This window comes from Phoenix dactylifera, chromosome 8 (assembly GCF_009389715.1).
Source record: "Phoenix dactylifera cultivar Barhee BC4 chromosome 8, palm_55x_up_171113_PBpolish2nd_filt_p, whole genome shotgun sequence".
Classification (NCBI taxonomy): Eukaryota; Viridiplantae; Streptophyta; class Magnoliopsida; order Arecales; family Arecaceae; genus Phoenix; species Phoenix dactylifera.
Window position 1 is genome coordinate 4,992,569 of NC_052399.1, and position 23,022 is coordinate 5,015,590.

The 23,022-nt window shown below is 36.8% G+C and overlaps 2 protein-coding genes across 5 annotated transcripts; both read left to right on the forward strand.

The window, feature by feature from the left end:
* Positions 1–3,242: 3,242 nt before the first annotated feature.
* LOC103712900 lies at positions 3,243–5,590 on the forward strand. The gene is made up of 6 exons (XM_039128762.1): positions 3,243–3,513; positions 3,583–3,941; positions 4,036–4,341; positions 4,436–4,810; positions 4,917–5,119; positions 5,219–5,590. The coding sequence occupies exons 1-6, from the start codon at positions 3,278–3,280 to the stop codon at positions 5,462–5,464; spliced, it is 1,725 nt and encodes a 574-aa protein (XP_038984690.1). The 5' UTR covers positions 3,243–3,277; the 3' UTR covers positions 5,465–5,590.
* Positions 5,591–9,135: 3,545 nt separating this feature from the next.
* On the forward strand, positions 9,136–23,022 carry LOC103712899 (caffeoylshikimate esterase-like). 4 transcript variants are annotated; one of them, XM_008799604.4, is made up of 11 exons: positions 9,136–9,364; positions 9,563–9,605; positions 9,692–9,947; positions 12,091–12,120; positions 12,336–12,462; positions 12,568–12,714; positions 18,303–18,433; positions 18,510–18,647; positions 18,916–19,014; positions 22,148–22,379; positions 22,715–23,022. In XM_008799604.4, the coding sequence occupies exons 1-10, from the start codon at positions 9,151–9,153 to the stop codon at positions 22,373–22,375; spliced, it is 1,413 nt and encodes a 470-aa protein (XP_008797826.2). In that variant the 5' UTR covers positions 9,136–9,150; the 3' UTR covers positions 22,376–22,379; positions 22,715–23,022. The 4 variants fall into 4 exon arrangements, with proteins under 4 accessions (XP_008797826.2, XP_026662672.1, XP_038984692.1 ...); XM_026806871.2 differs by lacking the exon at positions 22,715–23,022 and having other exon boundaries at positions 22,148–22,588; XM_039128764.1 differs by lacking the exon at positions 22,715–23,022 and having other exon boundaries at positions 9,270–9,364; positions 9,682–9,947; positions 22,148–22,588.

A 23,022-nucleotide genomic window follows, 5' to 3' on the forward strand; every position in this document is an offset into this window, starting at 1 on the left:
CAAATGCATAGGGATAATACAGATCTAAACAAGTTGTATCTAGGGGTGCAAATGGGTCGGGTCGGGTCGGGTCCTAGGTGACCCCGATCCGACCCGGTTTTTTGTTCGGGTCCCAATTTTGGACCCGGACCCGACCCGGTTGAAGATCGGGTTGGGTCGGGTCGGGTCCGGGTCTGATTCGGGTCGGGTCCGGGTCCGATCGGGTCCAATTTTTTTTGTACTTTTGGGAAAAAATTTGGACAAATCTAATTTGGTCATACCATAATTATGAGGTGCTGGGTGACCCATGACTTGAAAGACTTTGCAATTGAGCTCCAGTCAGAACAGATGACCCATGACTCACTAACTAAGTCGGTCTACAAGCCAAATTTCATATCACACTATTTTTTATCTATATGACTGATTGGACGGAACTCGGTGTCTCCCAGCTCCCCTCTCACGAGGACAAAAAAAAATCCCAGACCTTCTTCCAAAATCCAATTCCATTACAGAAAACTGGCACATGACCCATATTCAGTTGCAGTGTTCCCTCACTTTCTCCCTTCAAAAGTTAAAAGAAACAAAAACCAAAAAACAGAAGGAAAAAAAAAAGGCAGCTACACACCAGAGGTCTCAACAGTGTAATAGATCGAGAGAGAATCCTGAAGGGCCGACGTTCCTTTGGATTCTGTGAACCTATGCTTGTTGCTAACTTGCTATCCTCCCACACTGACCAACAGTACCACAACCCACGCCAAAAAAAAAGAAAAAGAAAAAGAAAAGACTTTCTTTTGCTTTTCCTCTCTCTCTCTCTTCGGGTCCATTCGGGTCGGGTCGGGTTCGTTTGGTAAACCCAGACCCGATCCAGAAAATGATTCGGGTCCAATTTTAGGACCCGACCCGGACCCGCGGGTCCTAAAATTCGGGTCGGGTCGGGTCTACGCGGGTCGGGTCGGGTCGGGTCACGGGTCGACCCGACCCATTTGCAGCCTTAGTTGTATCACGCCCCAAAATTAGGACATAACACGGTCATACTGAGAGGTACAACCTACGATAATACAAAACCAACAATTATAATCCGCTCACAAATCCATCACAAGTAAAGTATAACAAAATGAACCAAATTCATCATTCATTATATAAATAAGTATTGATCCAGAGCAACTAAATCCCAATTTAAATATCAAAACCCAAAATCTCAAAATTTAGAAAGTCATTAACTACAAATTTATAAACAATTAAAATAGCCAATCTTGCTAGTGCGAACTCCAAGGATCATTCTTTATTCTTAGTGACTTTATTTGTCTGAAAAGAAGAAAAAAAAGATATGAGCTACACACCTCAGTAAGTAAATCTTATATCATCTTATTGGATCAAGCATAAGTTTTTACATACATCAATAAATCATTTGAAAAAGATAACTACTATTAAAAAAAGAATATTTCATAATAACAAATTAATCATAAATCAATCATACACTTGTATATGCATAAATCAAGCCAATTACTAAATATGGTTTTAAGTGTATAAACAAAATCACAAATCATATTAACTTTATAAACTCATAAATTATTTTTTTGTTTTGCTACATCATGATTCTTAATATTCTCTTAGACTAAATGCTAAGGGTACCTTATAACCATGATAGGATCATAATTAATATCATGCAGACTACTATAACCTGTTGGCGGGGCTATATACTAAACTACTACAATCTGCTGGCGAGGGCCATATGCTAAACTACTGTAACCATTAGCGAGAGAACTGTATGCCAACTACTATAACTCCCTAGCGAGAGCTATATACCAACTACTATAACCTGTTGGCGAGGATCGTACATAGCTATTTGAGAGCCTATAGTCATATTTTTCTTAAAACAAAATTTTAAAGTCATATTCCTTAGGTCATACATGAATAAAACACTAAATGGCTTTATAGTGTTCGTAGTCCATAAATAAGCCTTTAACAATCAAATAATCATAAAATTATTTTTTTATAACAAAAATCTAAATTTCATAAATATGAAGTTCATAGTTCATAAATAAGTCATTAATATTAAAATATTTATGAACCATTATTTCACAATAAATCATGAGTTTCAAAATATCATATATTTGATTCTTAATTTCAAGAAAATATGATATCATCAATATTTAATATTATTTTTATATTTTTATAAAAATCATAAGTATGAAAGATATGTAAAAAATTGAAAAGGAATAAGATGTGTTAGGGTTATTTATCTTTTGGAAATAGAACTTTCTGAAGTAGAGCTTATATAAAAAGTTGTTTATTATTTGGTAACTATATTTCTAAAGTGCTATACCATTTTAACATGTATATGGTAAACAAACTGATAAAATACTTTTGGTATGACCAAATCACTATAAAGGATATTGCATAGTATTATACAACAGAGCATAATAAAATATATAATATATTAATATATAAATATATGATATAATATAATATTAATGTAATTTAATATAATATTATTATAATATAATAATATATTATTGTATACTATAGCATAATAATTTAATATAATATTAAATTATTTAATATGTTATATCAATGTATTATGATATAATGTAATATAATATTATATTTATATTATAATACAATAATAAAGATATAAAATATTATAATAATTAGCATAAATTAATTTTTCATAATATAACAAATTTTCTAACTAGGTGATTTTATGTAATTGCTATATATTTTATCACGGATATTTTAGTCAAAAAAATAGCTTTCCGACTGGGCCTAAAAGAGCTTTTTCGGAAACCTCCAAAATAAAGCTTCTCCCAAAAAGCTTTTTTTAGCTTTTTAGAAAAGCTAAAACAACTTTTCGAAATTTTTATTAAACACCTCTACTTCATCTAAAAATGATTTTGGAGAGCCAGAGAGTGTTTTTGGTGCCCCAAAAGCTCTCCAAACGGGGCCTTGGTAATAGCATATGATAAACCTTTCTTAGGCTATGTTTTGACCCATCTTCTTAGAAACTCGCAAACAGACAAGCCCCTTAACTTACCTAAAGCATACGAAACAGACACGCTTTATATCCGGGGATACCAACTTGCTTTCGGGTCAAGTCACTTGAACCAAAAACCGAGTTATGTCAGTCTTATTGTCGGATTGGGTCCCATTGGCATCCCTAATCTCTGCTTTAGAGGCCATTCTTGTAATCTCGGCTTGAGAGCCGGTTGATAACTTGATATCTTCCAACTTCGCTTAAATAAAGCAGTCATCTTAGTCTCCTCAAAAGCAAAACCACTTCCTCCTCCTTCCATCATAAATGCCCCGGGCGTCCTTTCACGCAGTGCTTGGCCTGGAGACTGCCAGTCAGCCAATCTCCTCCCTTCCTTGCCATGGCCAAACCACCATCCTTTGCCAGAAGGAAGAGGGTGTGATGTTTCTCCTCCATGCCTCCATCTCTCTTGGCTTTTTACTATTCCTTATCCACCTCTCTTGCTTCCTCCTCACCAAGCTCTTCATCTTTCTCCATTCTAGAGCCATCTCCAAAGACCAACGGTAACTCCTCCCTCTCTCTCTCTCTCTCTCTCTCTCTCTCTCTCTAATTTACTAACTACTTTAATGCAGGGAAGTTCAGCTCAAAGCTCTTCAACTTGAGAACGAGCCCGTGTCAACCTCCGAGGAGCTCTCCGAGAAGGATGGCTTGATCACCGATGTGGTTTGTGGAGAAGACCTACTTTTCTTCTACAGGGGAAGCGGTGTCAAGGATTCCCTACTTACCGAGCAAGGGAAAGATTCCGACGAGCAGCATTGCTTGGAACTAGAGGATACCTCTGTCTCGGAATCGCTGTACGGTTCTCCTCCAGAGAATCTTGGCCATGACAAGCTTGGAATCGAGCATGGTGGTGATCTGATCACGGATGTCCTAACACCTTCAGATTGCGCAAGCCCAATCATATTGGCGTCTCAATATGTTACTTGTGAAGGTAATCATTCAAGCCCACGTCGTGAATGTTACGATTTGACCATCTCTTGTGTTGACATTGCCTGTGCTGTTAATGGATGACTCTCATGAAATAGAAACTAATCAGACTCATGAAGAGAACTTTTGGGAGGATGAGACATTCTCCGGGGTCAACAACACTCACTCAGACAGAAAAAAAATTAAGGAAAATTTTGGCGGGTCTCTCACTGGGGAGTCCACGTCCAAAAGCTCTATTGAATGGAGAAGCTCTACAATCCTCAGAGATTCGGAGACAGAGTATCCCTTCTCCTCTTCATCCCGGAGGAGCTCTGCCAACTGGGAATCATATGCACTTTTCCACCAGTACGACGAGGAGATGATGTTCTTCGACCGAATCAGTGGACAAAAACTCAGAGAAACAGGTTCGTCAATATATCATCCTTGATAGTTCCTCAATTTTTTTTTTTTTTTTTTTTTACGGTCACAAGTTGGCTTAGTGTAAGTACTTGTTTTCAGAATCATTGAGGTCCATAAAGTACCAACCAAGATCAATTTCCCAAAGGATAGTTCGCAAAATATTCATGACAAGTAAAAACTCATCAAGGCGAGTTATGGATCCATATTTGGAATTGGAGAGTGCTTATGTGTTTCAGATCTGTCTGACATGGGAAGCTCTTAATTGGAATTACACTAACTTCCATCCAGCAAATTCCTACCGAGACATGGAAGGTTACTGCTTTCCCGCACGAATTGCTCAGCAGTTTCAGCAGTTTGAGATCTTGCTGCAACGATTCATAGAAAATGAGCCTTATGAGCATGGTAGAAGGCCTGAGGTCTATGCCCGAGTGAGGAGTTACTCTCCAAAGTTGCTCCAAGTTCCAGAATTCAAAGGTACCATAATTTCCAAGTCCTACTCGATGGCTGCAATGCTTTTATTTCATCAAAAATTATGCTTAATCTTACTTCCTTGGTGCTATTTCAATTGTTTGATAAAAAGATTCGGAGACTGATCAAGGCAAAGAAGAAATGATTTCACCTACTGAATTTTTCATGATATTGCAAAATGCGATCCGGACCTTCATGAATTTTCTCAAGGCCGATAAGGAGAGCTGCTGCCAAATGTTGAAATCACTCATAAAGATGAAATCAAGCTCGGTTGATCCAATTCTTCTTCATTTGCTCAAGAAAGCTAATAAAAAGGTAAGTGTTTTTTCACTGCCTATTTAAGGTCTACTATCACTCTTTTTTCGCTTATCTTTTATTTGTAGTCTCATATTGTTCTTAACATAATATCTTCAGAAAAAGATGAGGCTCAAAGACCTTGGGAGGCCGCGGAGATGTCCGAAGAAGAGGAAGATAGAGGAGGAAGAGGGGATGGAGATTCTGATGGGCCTAATAGACATGAAGGTTGTGTCAAGGGTTTTAAGGATGTCTGACATCAGTGAGGAGCAGCTGCATTGGTGCGATGAGAAGATGAGCAAAGTGAGAGTTTGGAATGGGAAAATAAAACGAGATTCCTCCCCACTTTTTTTCCCCGTTCAGTGACCCTACCATTGTATAATCTACTTTACTTTTGTAGGTTGCTTGATGACTGGATAAAGTACTTCGATATGATATGTACCCAAAAAAGTACTTGGATTTGAGAATATGCATTCCAAGCTTCTCTCTACTTACAAAACACTGTAAAGATCTGGAAAATTAAAGGCCCGACTGGTTGGTGGGAAAAAAAAAAAAGGTCAACGAAAAAATAATAAGATACTTCTTATTTAGTTAGAATTTTCAAAGGAGAGAAATAAAAAAGTTGTATTCTCATGTGAATATGATTCTCATATTTTATGAAAAAGTCTTTTCCATAAGAAATATGGAAAAGTTATTTTTCCGTAAGTCGGAAATCATTTTATTTTTATTTTTTTCCAAAAAAATCCTTTAGTATTAAAGAGACATTAAAGACCTAATTTTTATTAAGGATATAATAGAAATTACATATGACTTTTCCAGAAAAATAGATGGTCAACTAAACATAAGCACTCTGTAAATCTGTCACTTTTTCATTGCCAACCAAATATGCCAAAAGTACTTTTCCAGGCATTCTCTTTTCAGAAATCTATTTTCCAGAAATTATATTCTTAAAAGGAAATATGTTTTCCGCAAACCAAATGAGCCCTAAAAGGCGAGGGGAGGGTTGTGTAATTTGGACCTCAACTCCAAAAGGGTGGCAGCGGACGATTGTCAATTATTCGACATTTCAGTCCCCAGTATGGAGCTAAAGCTATTTGGGAGGGTCTTCAACATGCGCGGCGAGTGCTACAGACCAGCTCAATCATTCTATAGAGTGATTCGGCTACGGTGATCAGATGGCTCCAGGAGGTTTGAGGGGTGTTGGTTTGGATCATCCCTTACTTCGAGACATCTGCATGATGATGAGGGATGGAGGGGTCTTCTAGTTCAAGCATTTATTTAGAGAGAGACCAACGAAGCTGCAGATTGGGTGGCTATCTACGTGACCAATCATGTTGGTAAACCATGTGGGCCAGAGAGGGAGAGTTGTCTCGAGCACTCCGCGATCTTTTGTTTTCTAACTTTCTTAGGTGCATTCATGCACGTAATATATGAAATCTTGCTTTAGCACAAAAAAAAAAAAGAAAGAGGCGACACCTAAACATGGTTGCATGTGATGACATGGATTTCGAGGATTTGGAAGCAATGTTGGCTATAAAAAGGTGAAAGGTGGATGATTTCTTCATGAACATTGAAAGACAAAGTGGAGTGAAGAAAAGTGAAAGGCATGAGAGTGTGGAAGGAGTGGAGATAGAGACAAGCGCAACTTTAGCTTTCTTTTGCTTTCCAAGGGAGACTTGTTTAGTGCGTGGGTAATGGGCCCGAACATGGGTTTTGGATCAACAGAAGTTGAAGGCAAGTGGCAAATCAGAAGTCTTTATAGAGTATGGAATGACCTTGTAAATGTTTTGATGGCTGGGGCTCATACATCATCGAAAGTATATTGCTCAGCCTTTGCATTAGTCAAAATGGCCCTCCAATCTTAATTAAACATATCCGCGGGCCATCATGTTTAAGAGGAAAAGAGAGGAGTTAGTTTGAGAAGTTCTCTTTGTCCCACCACTGTTTGATGTCCATTGTCTCATTATCCGGTTGGAGGTCAGCAAGGTACAGTGCACGTGCTTAACCTATTAGTCTTCAGCAATTTATTTAATTGCTGCAGGCAAAGATTCTTCGGAGGGTACAAGTTAATTTTTATAGAATTTGGAGGACTTCATTGATTTTTCTAGACTCGGTTGCTAGACTCATGATCATTAGCTACCAAAAGAAGCTACTGCAATATTACGGGAAGAAGTGGGAGATCCAGATTAGCAAGACCAATTTTAGTTCTATGTAGTCAATCAAGAGAACTAAACTTGTACCAAATAACAAAAATAAATACATAAATAAAAAAATAATTATGATGTTCAATTAATTGTTTTTCTTTTGATCTGATCGAAGAAAGGAGGAAGTATAATAGAAAATAAAAAAAATCTACGAAAATAAGGTTCTAATTTTTTTTCTTTCATTAATTAAATAATATAATTGATTAAAATTCCTCTATTTGAACTAATAAGGTCAACTGTTACCAATCTTGATTGGAATTCTTTTTTAGGAGGAAGAGATTATGATTTTTCTAAAATAATCATGACTAGTAAAAATAATCATGATGTGGAAGACATCAGTCAAAATCTTAACGAAAAAAAAATCTTATATATATAAAAGAAAAATGTCAATAATGTATATCGACATCAACACTTAACGTACGGCCTAGACAATGCACGTACAGGTACTACAAGGACTGAAATAAATCAGAATAATAACTGAATAATTAAATAAATAATTAGTATGAAGATGATCTGAACTCAAGTCTTGAAATTTGAGCTTTGTTACTATGTTGACTAACTAATTTAGGCCATATGGTTGGCAAATATATTTAGATCTCCAAGCCCGATGGTCAGCCAGGAGATACCTGCAACAGGGCAATTTGTGCAACCCAGCCTTCCTCAGGACACCCACCCCTCAATTGCCTTCCATGTTAATCATTTCCAAGACCTAAATTCTCATCAGGAGAAGAAAATATCATGAAAGAGAAAAAGAAAAAAAAAGATTCTCTAAATTATTTTAGAAGTGACTCAAATATGGTACCCTTGCCCACACACCCAAATTAAGGACTTCATGCTGGGTAGATAATTTTATTGTCTGATCCGTGGTCAACTGGTGGCTTAAACACGTGGTCCCCGTTCATTGGTGGAGTTGGGCTTAACGAAACTAAGTTTTTAAGCAGGCCCGAGTCATGTCCCAGCACAACCTAGTTTACTATCCAGCTCAAGTCTCAGTTTTTCGATGCAAATTTGACTACAAGGAAATTAAAAACCGGGCGCAAATGAAACGAGTAGTAATATTTGATTTCTTTCAAAAATAATATATGGGTTAAAATTGAAATACAATGGAGTTGATATACGAGCTCATCCCTTACTTATTTTATATCAAAATTTGGCTCAACTTCTCAACTGGTTGGATTGCAGTGATGTTTAACTTTGAATTGGCCTTATATGACTTGTTTAGTTTGTTAAAATTTACACTTAGATCATTGGTTGATTATAGCCCAGCGATTCTGATACTTATCCAAATGGTGATTTTCAAGTATTTAAAATAATTTCTAAATCACTTCTTAGAAATGATCAACAAAACGCTCATTATTCTAAAAAGAAAATATATGAAGATTATATGTGAATTTCTATACAGCCACCAAATAAAGAAAACAGATGCGGATACCATGATGACCTTTCGGGTCCTCCAACTTAAGCCCATGAACCATCTGCGAAGAGCATGAAACAGCTTGTTTAGTTGCAATCACAGAACTGACCTAATATTGATCCAAATTAGGCGTATTTGATTTGGTTTCATATTAAAAAAAAAAATCATAAACTTGGTCAATTATGAAGGCAGCAACATCTCGCACCACATTAACTCCACAATTGAAATTTCGAGTTTGACGATAAAGAAATTGACGCTTCTACCCTCTCATCTAGGAGAAACGTGTGGAATAATTAACGCCCAAGGATGGAGACATCAAAGAAACACCCAAAATTTTACCAAAAAAAAAAGAAAAAAAGAAACACCCAAATTATTTAAACACCCAAATTAATAATTTGGGTGGACGAGGAATAATACCAGTCTAAGGAACAGGAATGGCTTCCATGTTTCCACGCCTCTTACTTCATCGCTCGGGACTAGTCGTTGCTTTACTGGGTCAATCAAATGGACCTACAACTGCCCTGGACCGCGTGGGCGTCAAACTGCCCTCACCCTGTCCCTTGAGAGGTTTGGCCTGTTCACCAGGAGGAAGGAAGAAAAGAGAGGGGAAGAGAATAGCAGCCCCTCTTATTTCTTTCCAAGCTTCCGGTAAGACTCATCCCTCTCTTTTCGCCTCCAAATCTCCTCGCAATCCAAGACTCCTTTTCTCTCCTCGCCCCCAAATCAAATCAGCCCAGATTAACCACCTCCGCTAAAAAGTCCAATCTCTCCCTTTCCCTTTTCTATTTTATAATCTATTATATAAATAAAAACCCTGAACTTTTCTTGCTTTAAATGGCGTCAAAGCCTCCGGCCTTCGCCAATCTCTTTCGTCCGCCTCCCGCGCACGGTACTTCTTCATAACCGATTCTCTTTCCCTTTTTTTCCCCAGCCCTTGGAATATTCCTTGGTCTGACCTTTAATAGATTTTACTAGGGTCGGGATCTGCTTCGACCAGCACCAGAAGAAAAAGAAGCAGCCGCCGGCGAAAGAGGAGGAGGAAGGAGTAGGAGGCCGGGGGAGAGTCGCCAACGCAGTCCCTCCGATGGCGGCCGTCACGAGGTGGGAGGGCGTCGACGAGAGGCTCGCCAAGATGGTCTCCAAGGCCAATCTCGACCAGGCCCCCGAGCGCCGCAGGGTCCGGGAGGCCTTCAAGGACGTCCAGCTTGGCATCGACCACTGCTTGTTCAAGGTATCCCGTATCTATATCTATATCTTTCTGCTGTGAAGCCATGATCCACTTCATACGTTTCGATTCGTGTGTTCTTTTACTGGCACGGTGTGATTGTGCAACAATTTGGAGGTATAAAATTCATCTTCGAGTTTCTTTAGCCATGGAAAAGAATGGCGAATTCTTGAAATAAAGACGGGGTATCATGAAAGATTAGTGGATTGAGTATCGACTTGTAGGGTGTGTCAGATTTGCCTATGGGTTACAATCAAAAAAAAAAGAAAAGAAATAAAGATGTGCTTATGGGAAATCTTGGAATAAGGGATTTGGAGTGAATGATTTTTGTTAAACAAATTTCGGAAATGAATAAGAAGCATGAAGTTTTATAGCTGGTTGGGGTGCTTCTACCTACTTTTGGGCGTCTTGCTCTTTCTACCAGTTGGCACCAATGAAAAAAGGTGTTGCGGCATATTGAACGGGTGTGCACCTGCTGGTCTGTATGGTCCTTTTCATATGTAGTGGTGGAAAAAAGAATAGAATAGTGCAAGTGGTTCTATTTGTTGGTCATTCGTGAGTTGGACTTTAGCATGGTTACCCTAAAACATACTGTCATATTCTTGACCACAACTTGGATGTCTAGCAGCTAAAAAATGCCAGAGTAAACTATTTTTGTTGGTGGATGTGATTTGGAAAAGTGAGAGGAATTATTGTCAATTGACGTATCCGCCGTTCCTATAATATTGAGTAAATTTTGATTTCTAGTTTCCCTTCTTCTAACAAAGTCGAGTCAATCATGAGATTAATGGGGATTCAGAGAAAACATGCTTAACATGTTACATGAACCATTACTTGATTTTCATAAATATAGGGTTATCTGCAAGCTGTTCCTCACCAAATGCAGTAAGGGGGTAAAATTTCTATAAAAGAAATAAATTTGAACCGATGAAATGGAGAATCAATATTGCTGTTTTACAAACAACAAATTGGATAAAAAAAATTAGTATATCAGAAGGTGCTGGCTCCAAGCTTATTTCCTAGGAACTAGGAAGGGTAAAACAATAGAAATGCAGCTGGAGTGTTGTGGATGTTGGTGTGAAGGATAGAATAGTAGATATAAAATAGTGTAAGATGAATGGACAACTACTAACAGGTTACTGCTAATGGTCTTTGATGCTTAAGCATTTGAAGTTTTATTCTTTCAAATAATTAAAAAAAAACTTATGGAAAAGTTTTATGCATTGCTAAACTTTCAAATCTGGTAACTTGTGGGACTAGAGATTATCTTCTAACCGATTAAGCCAATAGTATATTATTGAATTGAGAAGTGAAAAAAAAACAAGAAGGAAAAAAAGGGGAAAAAGAGAAGATAGATGTGTATACAGAGAGAAGCAGAAGAAAAAATGGTAAAAAGAAACAAGGAAACGAGGATTTGGTTGCAATAACAAAAAATAATTGTGGATATTGGCCCTCATGAAGCCATCAAACCTGAGTTTAAAATAGCTAGAATGTGGTAGTCTGCTTGAGGATGGTGGTTGTTGGAGTAGAATAGGTGAAATGCCTCTTACAAGATAGCTGCCCTATGTACTATAAGTGCACTTCTCCAAGTAGTCATCCCATTGTTGATACGCTCCCTGGTAAGGGCTGTGGCATCTGCACCATGGGGTAGATATCTTCCTTTCTTTACATATCATCCAGAAAATGTAGCTCAAGGCAACATTGTGTGACTTGATGCAAGTACTGGAGCTATACCTGATAATACTAACCAAATAACTAATACAAGTGCCTTCAAACTAAAATATTAATTAAACATCAAATAAATTAAATTTCTGATTCCAAACCCATCTTACTGAATACAGTTGACACCATTATGGAGTTCAATGTAGGCTTCCAATGTTGATAAAAGTTGGTTAGACATCTCCTTTTTCTGCTAATTTAAAGCTCTAGCCTCCGAGCCTCATCCTACTTGGCCATATTACTTTCGGTGGTTAAGTAGTAATTTTTATTCTGTCCTTTGGTAGCTGTATTAGCTAGTTCTTATAAACATTTCTTTAATAAGGGGCATTCATTGTTTTAAGGGATTTATCATATCTTTGATTTTCTTACTGTTTATCCATGAATGTTTATAGGAAAACTACTCATAATTTTTCCTTTGTTTGTATAACAGGCACAGTATAGTGGAGTGATAATGAAGGAGGTAATAATTTTTTTACATATGTACAGTTTGTACTTCATGTCTTAAATAAATTATATATGATGGTAAATGGTCATAGTTGAAAAACCAATGAGAGCCCTAATCACACGATAGTGGCTTGAAATTGGTATTTGTCATCGTATTCCTTGTATCATATTGCATTGTTGCTATATGTTCTTGCCTTAAAGTACTATACTTATTAAGTTATTTATATATAGTCATACGAGGTGAATTCTAGAGGTTTGGAAATCTTCTCCAAAAGTTGGCTTCCAGAAGGGTCTAAGACAAAGGCACTGATTTGTTTCTGTCATGGTTATGGAGACACGTGCACATTTTTCTTTGAAGGTGTGTATTGTTCACTTGCAGCTTATAATCCTGTACATGCATTAGTTCGTAAAGTATAGATTGCTTTACTTATAACTACATACATTGCAAACATGTTTCTCAAAGGGATTGCAAAAAAGTTAGCGTCATCTGGATATGGAGTTTTTGCATTGGACTACCCTGGATTTGGTCTTTCTGAAGGACTTCATGGATATATACCAAGTTTTGATACCCTGGTGAATGATGTAGCTGAGCATTTCTCTAAAATCAAAGGTATTGATACTGGCTCCCACCTCGTTAAGGAACTTCTAACCATTTAATACAAATCATATGACACACTCTTTTCTTGCGACTCATCAACATGTTAATGCCCACGTCACCTCTCTAAAGTCTTGAGCATGCTACAGCTTGGGCAATTCTGGTCAGATCCATGACAAACCTAAAGTTACTCCAAACAAATGCCTAACCTTAAAGTTAATGAATCGGACTTCACTATGAATCTCCTAGATGAGGCATCCAATTTGACACCAAAATTTTAATTCCAGACATGAAGAGTTGGGCTAAACAGGGCAGGATGGTTCTAGTCAGTTAAGGTTGCCTTAATAGGACTTTGATCATTGATGCACAGGATAATTTGGTCTTGGTTGATAGTTTCGGGTTAGTTTTGCTTAGTCCTACCTCTGGTTGTGTTGAATGCAGCCAGAGCTGTAACCAGGTTGAATTATTCTGTCCCAAACCTGACCCTAGTTTGGTACTTTGTTCTGACCAAATATAAACTATGGGTTAAGTAGCCTTGAGTATAGGTACGTTAACCTAGGTTGTTGCAGCCCTTTATCAAAAATTCAAGATTAAGTTCTGAGAAATGTTGTTAGCCTAATTGTTGAATTCTTAAATGCAAACATATCATAAAAGAAAAAAAGAATAAGAAGACATGGCTTGTACCATCGAACTGGATTGACTTAATGCATCCTATTTCACCATGAGTCTTGCTATTACCTAATCCTCGAATCTGCGAACTTGTCTTGAAAATGTTTCTTACTACCTCCTTCTAAGTTTGCTTTTGTTCTTTGGGGTTTATGATATCCAGGCAAGACATGGTAGGCACTTAATTGAAAAGTGATTGGCAGTCAAGAAGTCGGTTTCTGTTACAAATTTGAACAAATATTTTTAATAAGGCAATAAGGGGATTTAATTTCAGCGTTCACTGGTCAGGGATTTCCAGAGGCTTGACAAAGTTTAAATAATTCTAGGGCGACTCTTTTATGTTTTCTCATAACAGGAGAAATAAATGGCGAGTTGCTACCAGTAAAAGGTTTTTGGGAACTAGGTTTTAGGTAAATAAGGTCAATGCAAGTTATCAGGTTGAAGAATAGGATGTAGACACATTATATTTACACTGTAAAAAGATTCTGATAAACCAATCAGATCTTCTATTTGCAGAAATAGGGAAAGAAAAGTTAGGTAGAAACAGACTGATAGATGACTGATAGATTGAGAGATGTGAGAGAGAGGAGATCTGAATCAAGGAATCATCTTTCCCACAGACCACTTCTCGGTCGCCCATTCCTCTCTTATTGCTTTTCTCACAGCCTCTTTGTTCTTTTCTTCTATGGCCACCAACTGGCACCGTCTCCACCCTCCATGGTTCCAATCAACTAATATCTTGTCAAAATTTCTTGTGATATCTGTGTGTTCATTCTAATCAATTGGGATAATGACTAGACACTTGGTGATAGAATGGTAGACAAGATCCTTATAGTCATGAAATATTGAAATCAAAAATTTTCTCTTGTGACCTATCCCATGCATCAAAGAAACCAAAGTTTCAGTGATTTGCTCATTATTTGTGCCATCTAAATTTTATTTGCTAATAATGAAAATGCTTAATGTAGCCAAAATGTCTAGGATAGCTATCCTAAACTTCAAAGGCAATTTGACTACTAGAGCAATAATGAGTATCCCTGAATTTTTGCAGATGCAATTATTGTGCTACTGGTGATGATGTAAAAATTAACTAGTATCTAAGACAAAGAACATGTATATCAGCTCCATTTTTAATATCATGGAAGAGAAACATACCCTAAAATAAATATGTTTTCTTGTATAGTGCTAGCTAGGAGTATCCAAGAACCAATGATCTTTTTGTAGGAATGATGACATAAAGTAAACCCACTCTTGAGTGATGCACAGGTTGTTGGTTCAAGGATATAGGAAGTAAAGATGATTATAGAATATAGACCTTATGATATAGATGGGACTTCGCTCTTTGATCAGAAACTAAGAGACCTAGTTTTCTTCTTCTTTTTTTTTTTTGATTTTTAAGACTTTGAAAGATATCCAATTAGTTATGTACTTTTTCTAAGAACTGGCAAACATCTGACAGTTTGTATTTTTAATGTCATTATTTATGGAATGGGTTTCTTTGCTGGTTCTTTTGTTCCTCAAAGGCAACTGAGTCGATCAAGCATCAAAGTCTTTATACAACTATTATAGCGGATTTTTCCCATCCAAATAAGCGACCCTCCTATAGTGGCTTTTGACATTTGCTATAGACAAAGAGTTTCAATTGAGATGCATCTTCCTTTAAAAAAGCAGAGAGAGAGAGAGAGAGAGAGAGAGAGAGAGAGAGAGAGAGAGAGAGAGAGAGAGAGAGAGAGCTCTTCAAATTTGTAATTTATATGTGGAAGCGAGCCATCCCCATGGATTGGAGAAAACTCCTCTCATTTCATAATATTCCTTCACATCATCGAGTCATACAAAATTTATGCTTGACAGAAATGATTTCATGGAAAGCTCAACAAAACATGAGTGACTTTGAGTTGAAGTTTACAAGGTCACTATAAACAGGTAGAATAGACACTTATATGGGCTCTCAAAGATTCTGTGAGCAAGAGAAAAATTTGGCACTAGAGAACAGAAATCAAAAGGAATCAAAGTGTAGCTTCTCCAAGAGTTCAATTGGAACGAAGAGGCCAATAAACTATGCAAGTTTGGTGAGAGGAGGGTGGTTTGGTGGGACATGGTGGAGTAACCGGTAGCATATAGTCAGAGGCATAAGGAGATAAAAGGGTAACGATGTGGTGTTTGGAAGTGGGTGGAAGGGGCCAGTAGTGGTGTTGGTGTTGGGAGGAAGAATAAAGGATGAAAATGAGGAAGATGGAGCTTGTCACAGATTTCAAGCTTCGGGACATATGCCTTCAAAATCTTATGAGATACTTTCTTCTTATGAGATATAGTTGCTCCAAATTACCAAAAGTGCCCATGGATAACTAACTTTGGCAGCTAACTTTATAAGGACATGAGCTGTCCTTTTAAACGGAGGACATCTAGCTTCATTGTTCCCTAGGAACAATAAAGCCATGCCATACACACACAGGCACACAAATAAGAACCTTGTTTACCCATTCTTCAGTTCTCTTTATTTTTTAGAACCTACAAGAAAAGAAAAAGAGAAAGAAACAAAATGAAAATACAACTATTTCAAAGAAAGCTTTGTGTTCCAAGTGATGGAGGCCAGCATAGGCCTGTGCTTTTTTAAGCTTGTGTCAAACACCTAGTAGAGTTCTTAAGCATTGAATGTGAATCACTACAATATGCTGTCAATTATAATGATTCTTTGCTGATTTGAGAACCTCTTAAGTGATATATCGGAATTATAGGAATTATAATCCTAATCATAATCATCTGGCCTTTTCCCAACTATTTGGGATTGGCTTAATGGATTCTTATTTGCTAAGTATTCCTATCTAGGGCCATCTTTGATGTTATTCAAAGTTTCTCCATATTCGTCCTCACAACCTCCATTTGTATTAATTTAAGTCTTACTTTTCTTCTTATAATCTTCAATACAAACTCAAGTGACTCTCCTTACACGAGCCTACTCAGATCTTTTCTGTACATATCCATACTATCGAAGATCTGAAAGGCTCCTCTTGAGTCATACATTGGAAAGAATAAAAAAGGCAAAGGATGCCATGCACATTTCTGATTGCAGTTTATTATCAGAATTTTAGAACACGAAAGGTTGTAGGGATTATATTTGAGGATTTGGCTAAATGAATCTTAAATGATAGAGATTAGCAGTTAAGTTTACAGCATGAATTGGCTAGCTTTCTAGTTTTAAGGCTGGCTCATGCTGGTGGTTGTGTTTGATGGCTGGTTGAAAAGGAGATGGAAGTGAGGGCTTTGAATTTGATTTTAGGACTGCTTTTTGTCCTATGGTTGCAAAAATAAGAAAAGGAACTAACAAATAGAGGGTAGAAATTGAAGAGAATAGATAGATCGAGAGGGGTATCTGGACTCACTTCCACAAGTTCTCAGACCATGATCATTTCTCCAAACCAAGGCAAGGGAGGTGGCGCAGAGAGAGGATGGAATTGTGCAATAGAGACAGGATGTCTAGGGTTTGTGAAAATTCAGTAGGGTTTTGAATTTATTTTAAATGATAATAGACATTATATATTTTACATTAGTGAATATATATAAATAATGATACCAAATAATATATATAGCTTTAGGTAAGCTGGGTTAATATACTTTCTAGCTAGTTTGAGCTTAGCCTAATGTAATTGAGCCACATTTTCAAGCATTGGCTTGCTGACCTGCTGGGGCATATTCCTTTTGTTCATGCCTGCCCAAAATTGGGTTGGCAGGTTGGACTAGGTGTGTAGGCTGTGGGGCCTAATTTGCTTAGGTCAAATCCAGGATACTTTCAGATACCTTCTTCTTTTCTCTTTCTTTGGTAGATGCAGATACTATGACAATGAATGGTTAATTTTAGGTCTTGTTTGGATGCTTCAACAAGGCATCCACCGAATATATTATATATGGTGGTGGCTGGAAAGAGCTTAGTCGGGGAGAGAGCATAGGAAAGAGAGTTTTTACAAATGAGGGAAGTTTTGATCTGTTGAGTCCCAAAAAATTGGGATACCAGAAATCAGTATCCATAATTTTTGGGATTTTGTGGTTCACATGATCTCCCAATTTCATCATTTTTTCCCACGGTGGCTGCCTTTCTCCATGACAAATACTGTTTTGTAAAAACATTGCCCGATAGATGATTCGGGCATCCAAATAGGGCCTAAATATTTTGATGTTCGTGTTATTTAATGGAGTATGAATATGGATTTAAATGATTACTAGAAGATTGAATTTGTGAACATTGATGTAATTGTATATATTACGGACTATGTTACTGTGATAGTGCATTATGCTTTGTTGATGCATTTCAACATGTGAATATGTATATCGCTATATCGTAGTCATATCCTATCCTATTTCGTTCCAATATTTGTTCTTTTGACATATCTGTTTTTTGATGTATCCATATCCTGTATCCATGTCCATGCTTCATAACTTACAAGCTAGAGTTCTTTTGCTAAAATCGATAGACAACACCCAGAAAACTAAATTAGAAATTTGAAAAGCTCATTTTTCTCTAAGAATGGATTGTAGCATTAATTGTCTATGCTTTGAGCCTTGAAAATTATGAACTTGAGTATAATAATTATGAGCTTGAGTATAATAATTACACAAAAGAAATGTTGCATGGCCTGATCCTGCTTGGCTTCTTAGAGTGAGCTTGTTTAATCATAAAATTAATACTGTGATGGTGGTAATGATTCACTGAAAACATAATAACAAAATTTGCCCATGCTGATCGTGCAACTATTACCCATTGTGACCATATGAGTTCCATACTAAGATGATTGCTTGATTGCTGCTAAATGAAAGGATTAATTTTAATGATCCAAAAATCTGAATGTGCTGTGATTTTTAACACTAGATAAGACCTAACTGTTATTATTTCTTTCTAGAATATAAATATAATATTTCTACTTGTTCCATACATTGGCTTGCAGAAAATTCTGAATATCAAGGACTTCCTAGCTTTCTATTTGGACAATCCATGGGTGGAGCAGTTGCACTGAAGGTACACTTAAAACAGCCTCATGTGTGGGATGGTGCAATCTTAGTTGCACCAATGTGTAAGGTAATTGTGCCTGAACTTGATTTAGGGGTCTTAGTATCTGGCATTGTTGTCTTAATAAATATTTTTTTTCTAGTAGATGGCAGAAGATGTTGTTCCACCTTGGCCTGTTCAGCAAATTTTGATTTGTATAGCTAAAATTCTTCCAAAAGAGAAGTTGGTTCCTCAAAAAGATTTAGCAGAAATGGCATTCAAAGATATAAAAAAGCGACAACAGGTTGGTTGTTGTACTACTAATCGGATTAATTTAGCTTGGGTATGAGTAAGTTATAGCAGATCTGACTTTACATTAAAGTTTGAGCTATACGAGTCCTGTATCATTAGTTCACCTGTTGGACATTGTAGCATGTATTTATGTAATGACAAACACTTTGCATTGCGTGTATTGTGTGCTGCTTGTTTTTTCCCCTTAAAAAGTTGCAAAATTCGTCACTCCTACCAATTTATTATATGGAGGATATGATTTCATTTTCTGTTTAATGCAGTGTTCTTACAATGTCATTGCTTACAAGGATAAACCACGCCTGAGAACAGCGCTGGAGTTGCTTAGGACCACCCAGGAGATAGAACGCCGATTAGAAGAAGTATGAGATTCTTTTCCAGATATGTTTGCTATATTTTGATCATGCATGCAAGAGAATTTTGTGTGAAAAAAATATTCTCATTGATGTATTTGTCGTGCATAGCCAAAATATCCACAAAACTTTGCAAACCACATTTGGTGTCAGAAAAGCGCAAGTTTGTGAGAGCAACATTTACAACATTTACCTAATTTCCTCTGGTGCAATACTGAATTTTATCCATCATATATGATAATAATAGAGTTTGTGGGAATATGAAAAAGGACCAACTTGATTTAAGAGGATGTTGTCGTTTGATTCTAGGCAATTAACCACCAGCAGTTATCTAATAAAAAGTTGCTGGATTACTAGATTTTTGGAGTTGGTAAATATGTGTAAGTGCTGCTTGTCATTGTCTGATTGGGGTTTTTAAGTTCAGTTTAATGGTTTGATTGGATGTGAGGGTGAAGAACTGAGGATGGAGAACAGTGAATCTCTATAAGCAAGTTCTGGTGTCAATAGTGAAACCTTAGTAGCTTGAATCTTCTACGTAGGATGATGCACTTGCTTGGAATCTTCCCAGATTCTCGAATCTGCACCTACTTTTCCTTTCTAAAGAGTGTTTCTATAGTATCTGCTTCCCTGCACTCGCACCTGCACCCGATTAAGCAAGTTTTGGTGTCAATAGCGAAACCTTAGTAGCCAGAATCTTCTACGTAGGATGATGCATCTGATTGGAGTCTTTCTATCGCACTGGCACCTGCTCGCCCCTGCACCCAATTCTAGCAACTAAAGGTGAAACCTGGATTTTGCTCTTATTACTAAATGGACCATTTTTAATGTTAGGTTGTAAATTTAGTGCACCTTTTATTGAATAAAAATTTACCGATGATAAATTGTGACTTTGGTGGAGTGCTTAGGGCTTAATTCTATCTCATCAACATTCAAGATTGAACTTGACTTTCAAGAAAAGCATAGAAGTTGCCCCAATTTTTTGGGGGATGAAAGGAACCAAGCAACAAGTTGATTAAGCTATTTAAAGTTTCCACAGTATTTTAAAGCTTATTATTTCTTTTGGTTCCTTGTGATGTCGCTTTTTGATTCTTCAATTATTGATGAATTGAGTTTAATGAAGAGTAAATATATTTTAGAGAGTACAGGAGCTGTGGTTAATGTTTAATTATTAAATAAGTCTTTTAGGAAGTCTTATTGTTGCATGTATTATTTCTGCACAAATCAATCTAGAATCACAGGCACTAACATATACACACACATATAAAAATATATTTGCCTATAGACATGATTACTGATGCATGCTAGATTATTTGAAGTTCACTTTGGGCTTCTAGTAATGAATGAATGACAGTTATTTGTGAAGGGGGTGTTGCCTAGGTGTTGCCTAGGGGAAAATACATCACCATCCATTTCTGACATTATTTCATACTTGAAGTTATTCTTCCCCTCAATTTTCTTTAGTCTTCTGCTACTGCCAAGAGTCACAAATTTTAGAAATCAAGGGTTTGGTGAACCCTCTAGTGTGTGACTATTCATTCGACTCATGTTGCACTCAATGAATTCTCTAGGGCTGAAAGCAGGTTGGATCGTATCCGTCTCCGTATTTAGTTCGGATCAGATTTGGTCCAGTTGGATTCGGATACAAATTTCGATAGTCAGTTTAAAAATCTCCCGGATACAGATATGAATACAGATACACCTGATTTTTCTAGATTCGGATCTGGATATCCGTATAATAAGGGTAAGTAAAAGAAAGAAGTTTAAGTTAAGTTAAATCAAGAAACCAATTAAGTAATTAACAAAACCTAAATTAAAAGGAACCCAGATATCAGATGGTTCTCACTTAAGATACTAACGAGAATACGGAATACCCATTTCAAATTACCCCGCACGCCTGAAAGGCTCAAATCTCTTGTTTGTCCGTTTCATCCTTTTTTTTTTTCTCTTCAAGCAATTAGAGTTTCGAAGATTCCATCCACTTCCTATTTTCCACCAGGCAACTGCAACTGGCGATAGCCGTGAGATGCCTTTGAGGCACCATAATTCCGTTTACTTCGGCGACGAGCAACCTCGAGCGGTATATCCGTTATAAAATTATTAGATTTTATTATTGATAAATGCTTGTTAAAATTATATTTTTTTAATTGAATCTTTCTTTTACAATCATATTTTTATTGCTAGTTTTTATCATTGAATTTTGCGTAGGTATCTAATTTATATCCGTATTCGGACAAGAAAATGTGGATATGTTTAATATCCAATTCGTACCTGTATCCGTTTAGAACAAATATGAATATTAATTTTGATAGCCGTTTAATATCTGTGTCTGTGTCTATATTCGTTAAAAAATATGGATACAAATATGGATATATCAATATTCGATCCGTATCCGATCCGTTTTCAGTCTTAGAATCTCATATGGTTTTTGGGTTCCATGAATTTCCACCTCTATTGTAGAAAAGCATTTACAGGTCTCCCAAACAGGGCTACCTTCAACAGTGGTACATAGGGTGTTAAAGTCTCGGTCAACAGGGACTAAACACTATAGTTCGGTCATGGAGGGACCAGAGGTAACTTTCCCTGTAATTTGAAGGGTGTAACCTGTAATGGTTTTGAGAGTATCTCCATTACTACCCTTAGAGTATATAAGATTTCAGTATATCTAGTAGTGCTTCATATTCAGGAATAATTCAATAACTCGTAATATTTGCTTAGTTTTTGCAGAAGTTACTAATTTACTTGTTTTTCGGCAATAAAACATTATATAATGATTTTTTACTCAATATAGAAAAGCTAAGTTTGCAAAAACATTGCATGTAAAACTTGTATTATGTGATTAATATACTGTTTGTAACCATTTTGGCAAAATAAGTACAGTGCCCTCTTTTTAATGATCTCAACCATGAACCCATCAGCCAAGACACGCTTCCCACCCCTTGCATCTCTCTTCTTGCCCCATCTTGCCCACAATCAAGCAACAAACAACAACCCCTGTTATCTATCAAATCAGTGACCAGTCATCAAATCACCTCCCATGCCGATGCATGTTTATCTTCAGCGATAGCTTCCTTTTTGTGGTTGCGGAACTATTATTCGAGATTATATGCCCATAGAATATAACGGATCTCTTTTTCATTTTCAGGTTTCCCTGCCACTGATTATTCTGCATGGTGAGGCAGATATTGTAACTGATCCATCGGTGAGCAAAGCTTTGTATGAGAAAGCAAGTAGCTCGGACAAGAAGCTGTGCCTTTACAAAGATGCATACCATTCTCTTCTTGAAGGTGAATCTGATGAGATGATATTTAAAGTCCTCAATGACATTATATCATGGTTGGATGAACACTCTGTCAGAAGGGTTCCTTCGTGATCAGGTTTACTTTGAAATCTTCCTCAGTGCAATAGTCCTGGCATGCAATGTTCATTATATTGGTTTGTCAAAAATCTTTTAAAGATCAGGATGCTAATCTTTTAAGCTGCAGCACATTGCTGCTTCATCCATCAGTAGCACTGATCTAACTTGATCATTCTGTAAATAGTACCCATTGATTTCTTAAATTAAATTTTGTAGACTATATCCTCATTTCCTCTCATAGGTAAGTAGTTGTTTTTTTTCTTGTTTTCGCTTTCCCTTTGGCTTCTGAAATAAGGATAATTTTGAAGTAAATAAAATTAAATCTCTAATATTGCTTCTGTTTTTGTGATTTAGTGCCATGTGATCTGCTCAGGAGATATTGAGTGTTTGGGGATTACAGATCTCTTGAAAATTTCAGTGAATATATTTTGAATATCATGTAGTAGTTATAAAGGCTATGGTGTATATGTATTCCTTCAGCCCACCATGGGCGAAGGTTATTGTTAGTCTCTTGGCACGATCAGACTGGTCTTTGTTGAATCCATGATTGAAAAACAATGTAGACCTTAGTTTTTTTTGAGCATTCGGTGACATGATTAATTGGTAGCTAATGCTCAATTGCTCGATTATTTGATATCTATAAGAAGACACATTCTGTGGAA

Bases quoted from the DNA above. Each gene is read 5' to 3' on its own strand.
- LOC103712899 (XM_008799604.4), top strand. From the start codon at position 9,151: ATGGCTTCCATGTTTCCACGCCTCTTACTTCATCGCTCGGGACTAGTC. The intron at 9,948-12,090 runs GTATCCCGTATC...TTTGTATAACAG, and splicing joins TCGACCACTGCTTGTTCAAG to GCACAGTATAGTGGAGTGAT. The intron at 12,463-12,567 runs GTGTGTATTGTT...TGTTTCTCAAAG, and splicing joins GTGCACATTTTTCTTTGAAG to GGATTGCAAAAAAGTTAGCG.
- LOC103712900 (XM_039128762.1), top strand. From the start codon at position 3,278: ATGCCCCGGGCGTCCTTTCACGCAGTGCTTGGCCTGGAGACTGCCAGT. The intron at 3,514-3,582 runs GTAACTCCTCCC...ACTTTAATGCAG, and splicing joins GCCATCTCCAAAGACCAACG to GGAAGTTCAGCTCAAAGCTC. The intron at 3,942-4,035 runs GTAATCATTCAA...CTCATGAAATAG, and splicing joins TCAATATGTTACTTGTGAAG to AAACTAATCAGACTCATGAA.